General features: G+C 37.1%; 4 protein-coding genes across 4 annotated transcripts in view; 2 read left to right on the forward strand and 2 right to left on the reverse strand.

Moving 5' to 3' along the window:
- LOC143914760 (uncharacterized) overlaps window positions 1-11789 on the forward strand; it is a 1424209-nt gene that overhangs the window by 970035 nt on the left and 442385 nt on the right. The window lies entirely within an intron of this gene.
- Window positions 447-1879, reverse strand: LOC143914017 (deformed epidermal autoregulatory factor 1-like). Its single transcript, XM_077434100.1, has one exon. It carries the CDS (start codon window positions 1593-1595, stop codon window positions 447-449), a length of 1149 nt encoding a protein of 382 aa, XP_077290226.1. The 5' UTR covers window positions 1596-1879.
- UQCR-C2 (Ubiquinol-cytochrome c reductase core protein 2) lies at window positions 4321-10320 on the forward strand. Its single transcript, XM_077435125.1, has 9 exons — window positions 4321-4513; window positions 6782-6927; window positions 7002-7176; window positions 7244-7375; window positions 7447-7709; window positions 8962-9062; window positions 9144-9316; window positions 9386-9613; window positions 9688-10320. The coding sequence occupies exons 1-9, from the start codon at window positions 4466-4468 to the stop codon at window positions 9769-9771; spliced, it is 1350 nt and encodes a 449-aa protein (XP_077291251.1). The 5' UTR covers window positions 4321-4465; the 3' UTR covers window positions 9772-10320.
- Trmt112 (tRNA methyltransferase subunit 11-2) lies at window positions 10461-11408 on the reverse strand. The gene is made up of 2 exons (XM_077435126.1): window positions 11158-11408; window positions 10461-11079 (listed from the first exon to the last, which is right to left on the reverse strand). The coding sequence occupies exons 1-2, from the start codon at window positions 11299-11301 to the stop codon at window positions 10849-10851; spliced, it is 375 nt and encodes a 124-aa protein (XP_077291252.1). The 5' UTR covers window positions 11302-11408; the 3' UTR covers window positions 10461-10848.

Here is an 11789-nt window from a genome sequence, read left to right on the forward strand (position 1 = left end):
TACTAAAAATTTAGACCAGCAGGAACTGCAATAAGTTCAGTATGTCGATCAGAAGCTTCTTTCAAAAAAATATATATATATCATAAAAAAACAACCATAACTTGGTTGGTCAATCTTGTTGTCAACATGCCATGTTGAGGACAATGTTGTTCGTCTGTGGGCATGTTGGTGGTTGGCACTTGGGCCTGTGGCGGTTCTACGACATGGTCGAGTTTCGGTCACCATCTTGCCAATTGGCTAAGTCCACACTACCGATATTCTCGAATTTTTCATATCCAGTTCCCATATTGCAACCTGTGGTTGCTATTTAGGAACTGGTTATGGAAAAATTCGCAGATATCGGTAGTGTGGACGTAGCCATTGGGACCAACTCAGCCATGTCGGTTTTTTTGCTACTTTACTTCCCGCCCGCCACATTAAATAGTCATGTCATCAATTCCATCGTTTCACTGCGAACTCTTAACGATCAGCATAATAGACTGATGATTGGAATGATCAGTCACAGCCACTAGTCGCGAGCATTCCATCTGATGGGCTGTCCAATCCTTCTTCTGACAGAATGTTGAACAGTATGGCGTCTGTTGGCATAAAGAGCACTCGGCTGAAGCTTCACGATTGCAATTCGCACACTTTTTGAAAGTGGACATTTCAATATTTTGATTGTTCGAATCTGAAGTTTCGACGCTCGTGGCCAAAATGGCATTGGTCTGTTCGCTCTCCTGCATTTTGACGACGGTGTTGCGCAGTTTGTCCAGGCTCCTCTTGAATTCGCTGTAAAATGTAGTCACATGATCGTTGAGATCGTCCAATGACTTCAGCAACGAGTTTGAGTCGGGAAGTACTTCTATACCTTCGTCACCCTCGAGTAACGGGTAGCCGCCGACTGCTTCTAGGCCTGCTGCGATATTTGGCCATGAGTCGTCTTTCATCGAGTGATCGGAGGCCGGGTTGTTCAAATTGGAATCACTGCCTTCGCTGCTGTCGTCTTGTCGGGGTTTCTTTTTGCCATCGGAATCGTACGTGCATTTTCTGTTCCTTTTGTATGGTACAAAGAGACGAACGGGCCCTGTGGCAGCGTCGTCATCACAGCATGCGCTACAAGAGCAGCTGGTCGCGTGCGGAGTCAAGATACCGTCGTCGATCAGGGTTTGGATGCTCCGACCGCCGAAGCGTATGGATCTCTTCCAATCCTTGCTGTTGGCGCGGCCGCAAGCAGCTTCAAACTCGCTGGGCGTGTACCAGTGGGGCCCCATCTTGATGCAGCGCCCCCGCCCCCCGGAGCCGAGTCGTGACTTGTGGAGTTCTGCAGATGTCTTCTTGCATCGAACTGGTAGAACGGCCATGCGAGCAGTCTCGGCCCACGCGCTGGCAGCCGCCGCAGTTGCGCGGACTGCGGCCCCCTTTTGGCCCTCCGGGGCCGGCTCTTCTGCCAATTGAAAGATCATCCGAGCCGATTTGATATCGTGAGAGCCGGTCAGGTGTCCGTTATCGACGCACAGCAAGGGTTTAAAATTTGACATAGGATCGGTGACCAAGAAACGTGAATCCGTACTCGCCTCCGCCTCGGCTACTTCTGAGCCCGCTTTGTCCTTCATGGCGCGACGCTCCAACACCTAGAGTACATACTCGCTGCCAGAGCCGGAAACGGAGCAACATCACTCACACACACACTCAGCGGATGGCCACGTCATGTGCCGACAGGAAAAAAACCCGGTTTATTCTCGGGAATAAACTGGGTTTTTTCCCCGGGGATTTTGGGAAAATTGATGTATATCAATCAGATTTTCAAATCGACACATTCTTTTAGATACTCGCAGAGTCAGTGCCATCTGACACATGCGACACTTGAATGAATCTAAACGTTTTCATGTAGTGGCAGCACTGTACATAAATGTTTGGTTTGTGTTCGAGTCGAATGATTCTCGTAAATAATCTATTAGTTATTATCGCTTGTTCGAAATACGAATTAGTTTATTTTTTAATCCAAAGATAATAAATTATTTTCAATATAATTTGGTTTCGTTCATTCAAAAATATAATTCTATTATTCATTCATATTTTCATCCCATTATTTATTTATTTAAAGTTTGGACCATTGTAGCATTACAGGTTTAATTCCTAATGCGCCACAATGGTCAAAAATATAACAGAAAAGAAAATAAACAAAATAATAACTTAAGAAATTAGATATAACAAAAACAAAACGTATATGTATATATGTACACAAAAAAATAATAATAATTACAAATTATAAAAAAAAAACAACAAAGAAGGGAATGTATTATAAAAGAAAAGAGATAAAGAAAAATAAATATAAACATATGTCTATACATAGACAATAATACATGTATACATAATCATAAAAAAAACAATAGCAATTATAGTAATGAAAGAACTTTATAGTAATTAAAATTAAAATAATAAAAAATACAAATACAGGAATGTCATGCTCCTGCAGCCTGTTCCAATAAATAAGAACAAGCTACAGATATAAAACATCCCTGCGATTATAAAATGGTACGACCAAAATCAACAGTTTGGAATCACTTTAATATCGCTTGTTCGAAATACGAATTAGTTTATTTTGTCATCCAAAGATAAAAAATTATTTTCAATATAATTTGGTTTCGTTCATTCAAAAATATAATTCTATTATTCATTCATATTTTCATCCCATTATAAAATGGTACGACCAAAGTCAACAGTTTGGAATCACTTTAAAAGAATTTAGCAAGAATCCGGAAAAAGTGAGAAGTTTGCAGCTGTATGCAGATAAATATTGTGATACGAAATATAATTTTCCAAATGCTACAAAAATGACATATCATATAAAAATGGCAATCTAAGTGCGCTAAATATCAAGAAAATAGAGAAAAAAATCACGCAGTTGAAACATCACTTTTAATGGATACCGATATTATTGACTTATATGCAATAATATCGTGACCAGTTTTAGCCAATTTTCCAATTTTCTCGTGACCAGTTTTAGTGTGTGACCAGTTTTAGCGTGACGGATGATCACGAGTGACCGATCTAGAGCGACCAGTTGTCCCGTGACAGGTTCACATTTGACTAGTAATCACCGAACCGATTACAATGTAGCTGTCGTGTTTGTACAGCTGCGCTTTTTGGGGGACGTGCGCCAAAGAATGCGATTCGTTCCATTTGATTTGTTAGGGTGGAACGTTCTCGACTCGAGATTGAGTTGTAAATACAATATTTTTATTTTTATAATTTGAATTCAAACAGATGCTTAGTTCAAAAGGCGTTGAAATTTCGTTTTATGATAATTTTAAACGTAATAATTATATCGGTAAATGTCTTGTTGTTGGTAAATTGTATAGGTACGTATAATAATTGCGCACCGTTTTAATCACGGCACGGCAATACTCGAGTACTCTCACACATCAGCCAATGGAGCTGTCCACACACACGATATTTCCATATCCAGTTCCCATATTGCAACCTGTGGTTGCTATTTAGGAACTGGATATGGAAAATATTACAAATATCGGTAATAGATATCGTGTGTGTAGACGGCGCCAATGACAGCGGTCAACGGGTCCGCTACCAGCGGCAAATGAGCCGAGAAGGTCCGCCTCGTCCATAAACTCGGCTTTTACCGAATCATATTTTGACAATATTACTGATTCTGAATGTTAACAACTTGATAGAGCATTTTCTAAAGCAATATATGCATCAAACTCTCCTTTATCTATTGTTGAAATATGAATACATAAAATGTTCAATGTTCAAAAAGATTTTGTATAATATTGTTGCGTAGGGGTGGGTGGAGGATCCAAGTAAAAGGCCAACAGTCGTTTCACAGCATTTATTGATGATTAAGGAGATACACGCAGTGTCACTGCTAAGTCCAGAATGACATGATATCGCCTACGTACCACCTTATAAAGGGTAGATCTCTCAGGATGCCTAATCTGTTTACCTGTTTTATAGTCACGTATTCGGATATGTGTTTCCACGACATTGGGTCTCCCCGTACCGATTCTGAGAAATAACTAATAACGGTCATTGTTTAGCCTAAATGCACTTAGAGTCCCGATATAATCATTGGAAGTAAGTGCGAGCACTTAGTTAACCCGATAACAGATATCCGTTGGTCTAAGTGCAATTCGCTCAATCCGCTGCGTACGTAACAATATTGAATGTACTGTATGCATAAATTTTGAATAAATGTAATAGTTGACCGACCAAGTTGTTCGTTTGCGGGCCCCTTAAGAATATGCATACAAATATTAATTATATAACTCAAAATTAGGTTTATTTCTCCGAAAAGTTCACCTTTGAATTATTGATTGGCAATAAAAGGAAATATACCGGTCAGGTTCATGGTTCGATAAGAGCGTCGTGTTGGCAGAACGCTCAGGGGTGGCAACGTGCCGGCCAGTCCCAGTTGTTCGGCAGTGTCAGGCGTGTGGGAACGGTGCGGATTTCTGGTCTCTCAATGTCTGTCTCCGGCAAGATGTCACTGCCGCTGCTGCGCGCCGTCTCGGTCAGTGGACCCCCGCCTAGGCCTCCGCCCTCTACCTGCCGCCCCCCACTCACCCCGTCCTCGTCCTCGTCCCCGTCCCCGTCCGCACCTCAACTTTGGTGTTACATAAACACTTTGCCCCTCACGCCCCTTCTCCCTAACCCCGTATCTGTCATTTTTTCACACTAATAACAACCTAAAAATGATTAAAAAATTCCATCAAATTTTCATCAATACTTTTCCTTATCAAAAAATTTACTAACCTTATTCCAATTTTTTTTATGTTACGCAAATTTTGTCACATATAACTATTGAATTTCGTTTTACAAAATGGAACCAATCCACATGATATATTTTCTTTTAAATCGACAATTTTGAATTATTTATAAAATTTGATAATGATAATAATGGTCAATGGTAGTATTCACAATATGTCGAAATATTTACATATATAAAGTTTACTTTTACATTTTATATATATGTAGGTATGTATCTTAATTTTTTTTAATGTTCAATTTAAGATTGACATGTGAATTTAATGGTGCTATTTTTCACTGCTAATCGATAGGAGCATGCGACTAGATTTAGTTCTAAAATCCAAAGAAATATAGTAATAGGATAAAATATTGATTTTTATGGAACACAATTGATTTGATTAAAAATTTTAAACAGTGAGTTAATATATAAGAATACGTGAAAAAATAGAAATTCCATTCAGAATTCTAGTTTCCGATATTGAATTCTTTGATTTACTATAATATATTTACGATGAAGATCATAGATTGAAGTATTGAATATTTTAGCGTTTTCAGTACATATTTTATTAATGTATCATGTTTTTAAAAAAATATACATCAATTCGTATCAATTTTTAGATTTTTTCTATTAAAATCTATTATATAATTATATTATATATGTATAATAGATTTATCCCTGTCAAATAAAACTATTAAATATTTATCTAATTCTCAATATTAATCAAAATAAAGAATCAAAATCTTATCTTATTTTAATAAACATCAAAATTTAATAAACGAATATCCATAATAGTAAATGATTTTAAAATCATTTGCAACTCGAATTTACATTTAGATTAAAATAAATATACAAAACTTATTAACTTGGTGAAAATAAACTGACCAAATATTATAAATGCATTAAAACATGCAAAGAAACAAAATATTTTTGACTTTTAAAACTAGTAATTATTTATATAAAGTATTTTAAAGCAATTAAAAATCACAATCAATATTAAAAAAAAAAACAACTATTAATTCCGATACTCACTTTGAGCACAGCAATAAACCAAAAAAACGCTCAAATCTCATAAACGTGAGCGAACCAATAAAAATCATTATCACATTGAAATTCAGTGTGCCAAATTTAGTAATGATTGATTATGGGTGCGATTTAACTGTAGGTACATTGAGAAAAATACTTTGTATCTTAAAAAAAATGTTTGTGCATTAAAAATTTGCATTATTTGCGGTGCATTAAACAATCGTATTGTGCATCGAATAAAATATACTGGCATTATAAAGTGATCATAAAATAAAAATATGAAACGATCATTCGAAAAAATAGATTTTAGCATTAGAATATATACAAAAAGTGGCAACGTTGCAGTCTTCCGCTATTGACAACTGTCTACTGACAAAAGTGTTTACTTTTGTTTACGTATTACGTATGAATATGAATGATGATATCAGGTCGTAGAGTCGAAGCCAAGGTCGTAAGTGTCGAAGGCCGCAAGCCGAAGAGTAAAAAAAAAGAAGAAATCCAGTAGAGAGAAGCGTTGGTCGTTGTCGGTTCGTATTTTGGTATTCGCAACGTTGCCGATACAGTTCATCTGTCAATTTTAATGCACATTTCATCCGCTTTTTAAGTAGCAAATATTTTTTTCAATGATCAAAGCAAAGTTTCTAATGCAATCTGTATCCTTCATTTAGAAATGCACACAATTTTTTTGTAATGTACAGAAACTTTTTTTAATGCACAAAAATTTTTTAAATGCACATTTATTTTATAAAATGGACGCTTAAATTTTTCCCATTGATTATCTCCGCTCTGTAAACTATTATGTAGACAAAGTCTACTCCAACACATTAAAGTGATTACATACAAGTTTTTTAAGTACTGCATTAAATTATTCAAAAGAAAGTAACAGTTTTATTAATATTGAATCTTATCCTTATATATGTATACTAAAAAGCCCTAATCAAATGGTAGAATTCTCTACAAAAGCGCTATTATCTATTACATAGACTGTTTATTATACTAACATTTCAGGTGCGATCATTCTCGGCCCAGTCCAAACCGGCACCGGCAGCATCAGCAAGCCATGCCGGATTCGTATCAACCGTACTATCCAACAAAACCTTCGTAGCCACCAACGACAACGGCGCTACGTCAGCTCGCATTTCAATAGCATACAAGTAATATCATCATACAAAAATGAAAATCAAACTCCTTGACAACCATTCGGCATAATAACAAATTTATATTTCAGAGCTGGCTCTCGCTATGAACCGAGCAACGAATTGGGATTGACGCATGTATTGCGTAGCGCTGCCGGTCTCTCCACCACCGGATCTTCGTCATTCGCCATCATTCGCAACTTGCAACAGCTCGGCGCCAATCTGACCGCAACTGTAGACCGAGAAACCATCGTTTACACCCTCGAGGTTGATTCCTGGATCACTGAAATAGTATTATATAAACACAGATTTAAAACCAATGTACTAATTTCAGGCCAGCAAAGCCCATTTGGAAGATGCCGTCAAATTCTTAAACGACGTAGCTTCCAGGCAAACTTTCAGACCCTGGGAACTACCTGAAGCTTTGAACCGTGTCAAATATGAAATATCAGGACTGGCGCCGCAGGTATGTATTACATCATGACACAATGATTGTTCGGAACGATTTGTTGGTGTAACGTTCGATTCTTCTCGCAGGTGAGGTGTTTGGATCTCCTCCACAAGGCAGCTTACCGTCGTGGGCTCGGAAACTCCATCTTCTGTGCCCCGAGACAAGTCGGTAAGATTTCTCCGGAATCGCTGCAACACTACATTGCGGAAAATTACACCGCTGGACGATGCGCTGTTGCTGGGTACGGTCTGCCATTGGACAGGGTCGTAGCCATCGCACAAACTTTGTCTCTACCAGAGGGATCCGGCAAACCTGACACACCATCTCCATATAAATCTGGAGAAATGAGGTAATCATTCACATATTTATATCACTTTAGTATACAAATTATAAGAAACCAGCAGAATAGACTAGTGGTTAGCATATAATGCTTTGAACAGAGTGGTCACGGGTTCAAATACCACTGGTTTCTGCTGGCCAGACCTTGGATTTGTGACTCCAGGCCGATCGTTTCCTATCATAGTTCGCCAATTTATCAGTATTTCATTGAAACGGTTCCAAAAAATTGGCAAGCTTATCCATTTTCTCGCAAAATTTCGAGTTTTCAGCAATATCGAATTTCGCTGAATTGTATAAAATGCCGCAACTTTACTAATTTGACCATAGATGTCTCTGTGGATATTAATTGATATGTATTTATGTACTTTGTATAATACTAATAATATTTGTATCAAATGTGCAATGTTTCTGGCCAGGAAGGCGCGTTGGGGCTACCTGTTAGGCCTTCCTGGTATAAATTAAAGATAAAATTGAAATATCAGTCAATGGTGGGTAAGTATGAGCCAATTTCTGAAACAAAACATCATATAGACATCTATGGATAAACTATATCTATAGATTTACTTACATTTTGGAGCTTTTTTTTATATAAATCTGAAAAACTCAAAATTTGCAGCATTTTTATACGAATCGGCGAGATTCGAGATGACGAAAACTCGAAAATTCAAAGAAATGGGGTAAAGGTTGCCAATTTTTTGGAACCGTTTCAATGAAAATCGGATAAATTGGCAAACTTTTATTGGAACCGATAGATCTGGAGTCGCAAACCAAGGTTTGTTACTGTTACAGCAGCAACAGTAGGACTCGAGCCCGTGACTAGTATGTTCGAAAGCATATATGCTAACCAATAGTCCACGCTGCTGATTTTAAAAACTTCCACTTAGAATACTACAATTTGCTAAAATGTTTCGACTCTGTTATACTTTCGAATCACATGGCTTGATGCTCCATATGAGTACAGACGTATGGATTGAAATTGAAAGTGGGTTAGTTCGGAGTAAAATCTATTACATAATATATTGCATATCAATAGATTTGTTACGATCTTGAAAAAATACTATACATATGTACCACACATACGAAATGATTCGAAAATGAGCACTATTGTATTATTTATGCCTTAGCAACATATTATATGTATCTGCTTGTTATATAATATACTAATAGAGCCTTGGAATTTGTATCAAATATTAAATTAAACTAAGCCGTTACATGTTTTATTAAAAATAATCAAATATAATACTCTTATCAATTCATTTCAGGAAAGAGATGGGTGGTGACCTTGCTCATGTAGCAATCGCCGTAGAAGGAGCCAGCCTCGCCAATCCCAAAGAAGCATTGGCTCTTGCCATCTTATCTAGAGGTACTTTTTTAATTCATTCATTCCAGATTACTGGAATTAAACTTTGACGATCCATTTCATTAAATTTCAATTCAATTTTAGCCGTAGCTTCCGGTCCTCAAGTAAAATGGGGCGCGGATAATTCAGTTTTGGGCAAGGTTATCGCATCGGAGGCTCCAGGATCACCCTTCGCTGCCAACGGTTTCAATCTATCCTATTCCGACTCTGGAATTTTCGGAATTTTAATTTCAGCACCCGGTGATTCAGCTGGAAAGGTACGTCAAAATAGTTTTGAACGAATATTGCTGTTTGATGATGTGTCGATGAAAACTGGAATATTTCAGGTCGTACAAGCAGCTGGAAAGATGATCAAGAGTGGCATCGCTTCGATCGGAGCCGATGCTCTGAAGAAGGGTCGCGCACAATTGACAACTGAAATTCTGTCAGCCCAAGATACTGGCTCCATTCTCGTAGACAGTCTCGCTATTCAAGGTCTCCTCACCGGTACCATGAAGAAGCCTTCAGAAATCGCCGATGAAATCAATAAGATGACCGATAGTGATATTACAAATGTGATTATTCTCAAGTCGATGTGATATTTTGTTCCATTTTTAGATGTATATTAACTTTTGTGATGAAATTACAGGTGGCTGGCAAAATTTCCCGAGGTAAGGTGTCGATGGGAGCTGCCGGAGCGCTAAGTACCGTTCCTTACATAGATGAAATTTAAGTGATTTATGTCGGCGAGTTCAATTTGTATACATATTTATTTGAAAATACATGTCGTTGTATTATTATGAACATAGTAGATAATTTATTATTGATGTTACAACTTTTTTTTAAGTTATTGATGACATTCAATTGTGATGCAAAAGAAAAGTATCGTATGATTTTGAAGTGTTGTTATTTCACTTATTTCCATCTTGCTGAAAAATAAAACGTAATCTAAATAAATGTGGCTATCTTATTTCAATTGTACCCTATTTTTATTACGTTAGATTTATTATTATTTAAAGGTGTGTAATAATTTTTACAATAAAATGAGTCTTGAAATTGGAAACCTATTTTTATATAGCAAAGATTGTGCAATGTTGTATGCCGACTGTGCATAATTGTGTCGTATTTTATTATAGGTTTCTTGATGATTTTACGCTGCTTTATACAATCGTTGGAAGGCCTACTTTCAACTTCAATATTCATTTTTAATATAAATCAAAATTTACTGATGTTTGCTGTCTAATAAAAAAAATTGAAATAAAAGTAAAAATGCTATAATCGTATTTTTTTTCAGTCATTCTTTTATAACATTTAATAATACAACAATTTTTACTAAGTTCTCTGGGCATAAGTGTATAAAAAAGCTAAAATTCATGACGGCCATATTTTTAAGTTATCAAAAGAATAAGTAAAAAAGGAATCAAAGACAAGACATATGGAAATATTATTTATTTTTCATAAATAAATTATTTTTTCATACAAAAATTATTGTTACAAAGCAATCGTAACATTTATGCAAAAGTGTAATAACAATGTAGGTACATATAATACATTAAAAACCGCGAAATGCAATTCATCCTTGCACAACTGTTACGAAGAAATTGGCAAAATTGTGCAATGCAAATGCAATAATTACACACATAAAAACTTTTTATTTTGTACACGTAGGTATAATATATTCACAATGCAAAACATACACGATAACAACTCCGTAACGAATCTTCAATCATGATAACAATGCTAGAACGCAAAATACATCACACGCACACAAACACCGAAGAGATCAGATTAAAAATCCACACAACGGATACTAGACTTCGGCCTCGGTGAGCAGCATGTTGGGAATGCCCCGCGCTATGGGGAACTGGCGACCCGTCTCCGGACACGTCAGAGTCCCTTCGAGCACCTCGATCTCCATCAGAGCGCGGTGCGCTTTCCTCAAGAACACCTGGTCGTCTTCGTAGTTCTCCACGATGTCTTTGGGAAGGCCTTCGCTGTGTCCCAGAGTGTCGACTGCACTCCACAGCACGTTCCAATCGATCTGTAACACAAAAGCACACGTGGATTCCGACCTCCATATGTTGGGGCTAAATCGAAAGTCGAAAGTCGAAAATCGTACCTTGGGTATCATCCTGGCGATGAAGTCAGGGTTGAAATCTACGTCGACGAGTCTGCAATCTGTGGCCGTAATGCCCAGTGGGTATCCGTTCACGACTCCTTTGACGCACTTCGAAGTCAGCATATTGTGAGTGACCAGCTTCATCTTTGGTGGCGAATGGCTCGATCGGTTGAGGAGATCTCCAGCTCCGGACGTTCGACAGAAGTGACAGTCCACTCACATGTGACAATAATATGAATACCGCTCAATTTATATCGTAATATATTTGATCCGATGGCCATGTCCTAATCATATGTCAAAATGCTAAAACAATATTGTAAAATTTAAACTCGGACATTTTAAATGTTGATAAATACTGTTTTATGTTTGTTCTAAGAGTTGAATGTACTTTTTGTTCAAAATAGTATAAAAATTAAATTATAAGTAAAAATCACAAATCGTATTCGAATTATTTACCTTTTAACCAAAATTAGAATGGGGGAAACTACATATTTCAATGAATGAAAACTTCTAATTTCTACTATCTCCAAAAATTCACATTCGCCCGCACTAGATCATTCGAAAACTTGATCACAATTATGTAAATAAACCAGGGGCGTCATTTCAGCTTTTTCCAGGGGGGGGGGCAAAAT

The sequence above is a fragment of the Arctopsyche grandis genome, chromosome 7 (assembly GCF_051622035.1).
Source record: "Arctopsyche grandis isolate Sample6627 chromosome 7, ASM5162203v2, whole genome shotgun sequence".
Taxonomy (NCBI): domain Eukaryota; kingdom Metazoa; phylum Arthropoda; class Insecta; order Trichoptera; family Hydropsychidae; genus Arctopsyche; species Arctopsyche grandis.

What these genes read in the sequence shown, in the direction of transcription:
- LOC143914017 (XM_077434100.1), bottom strand. Translation starts at nt 1,595, where the DNA reads ATGAAGGACAAAGCGGGCTCAGAAGTAGCCGAGGCGGAGGCGAGTACG.
- UQCR-C2 (XM_077435125.1), top strand. Translation starts at nt 4,466, where the DNA reads ATGTCTGTCTCCGGCAAGATGTCACTGCCGCTGCTGCGCGCCGTCTCG. An exon ending in CCGGTGATTCAGCTGGAAAG is followed by an intron (nt 9,317 to 9,385) that starts GTACGTCAAAAT and finishes GGAATATTTCAG; the next exon opens with GTCGTACAAGCAGCTGGAAA. An exon ending in CCGATAGTGATATTACAAAT is followed by an intron (nt 9,614 to 9,687) that starts GTGATTATTCTC and finishes ATGAAATTACAG; the next exon opens with GTGGCTGGCAAAATTTCCCG.
- Trmt112 (XM_077435126.1), bottom strand. Translation starts at nt 11,301, where the DNA reads ATGAAGCTGGTCACTCACAATATGCTGACTTCGAAGTGCGTCAAAGGA. An exon ending in TCGCCAGGATGATACCCAAG is followed by an intron (nt 11,080 to 11,157) that starts GTACGATTTTCG and finishes TTTGTGTTACAG; the next exon opens with ATCGATTGGAACGTGCTGTG.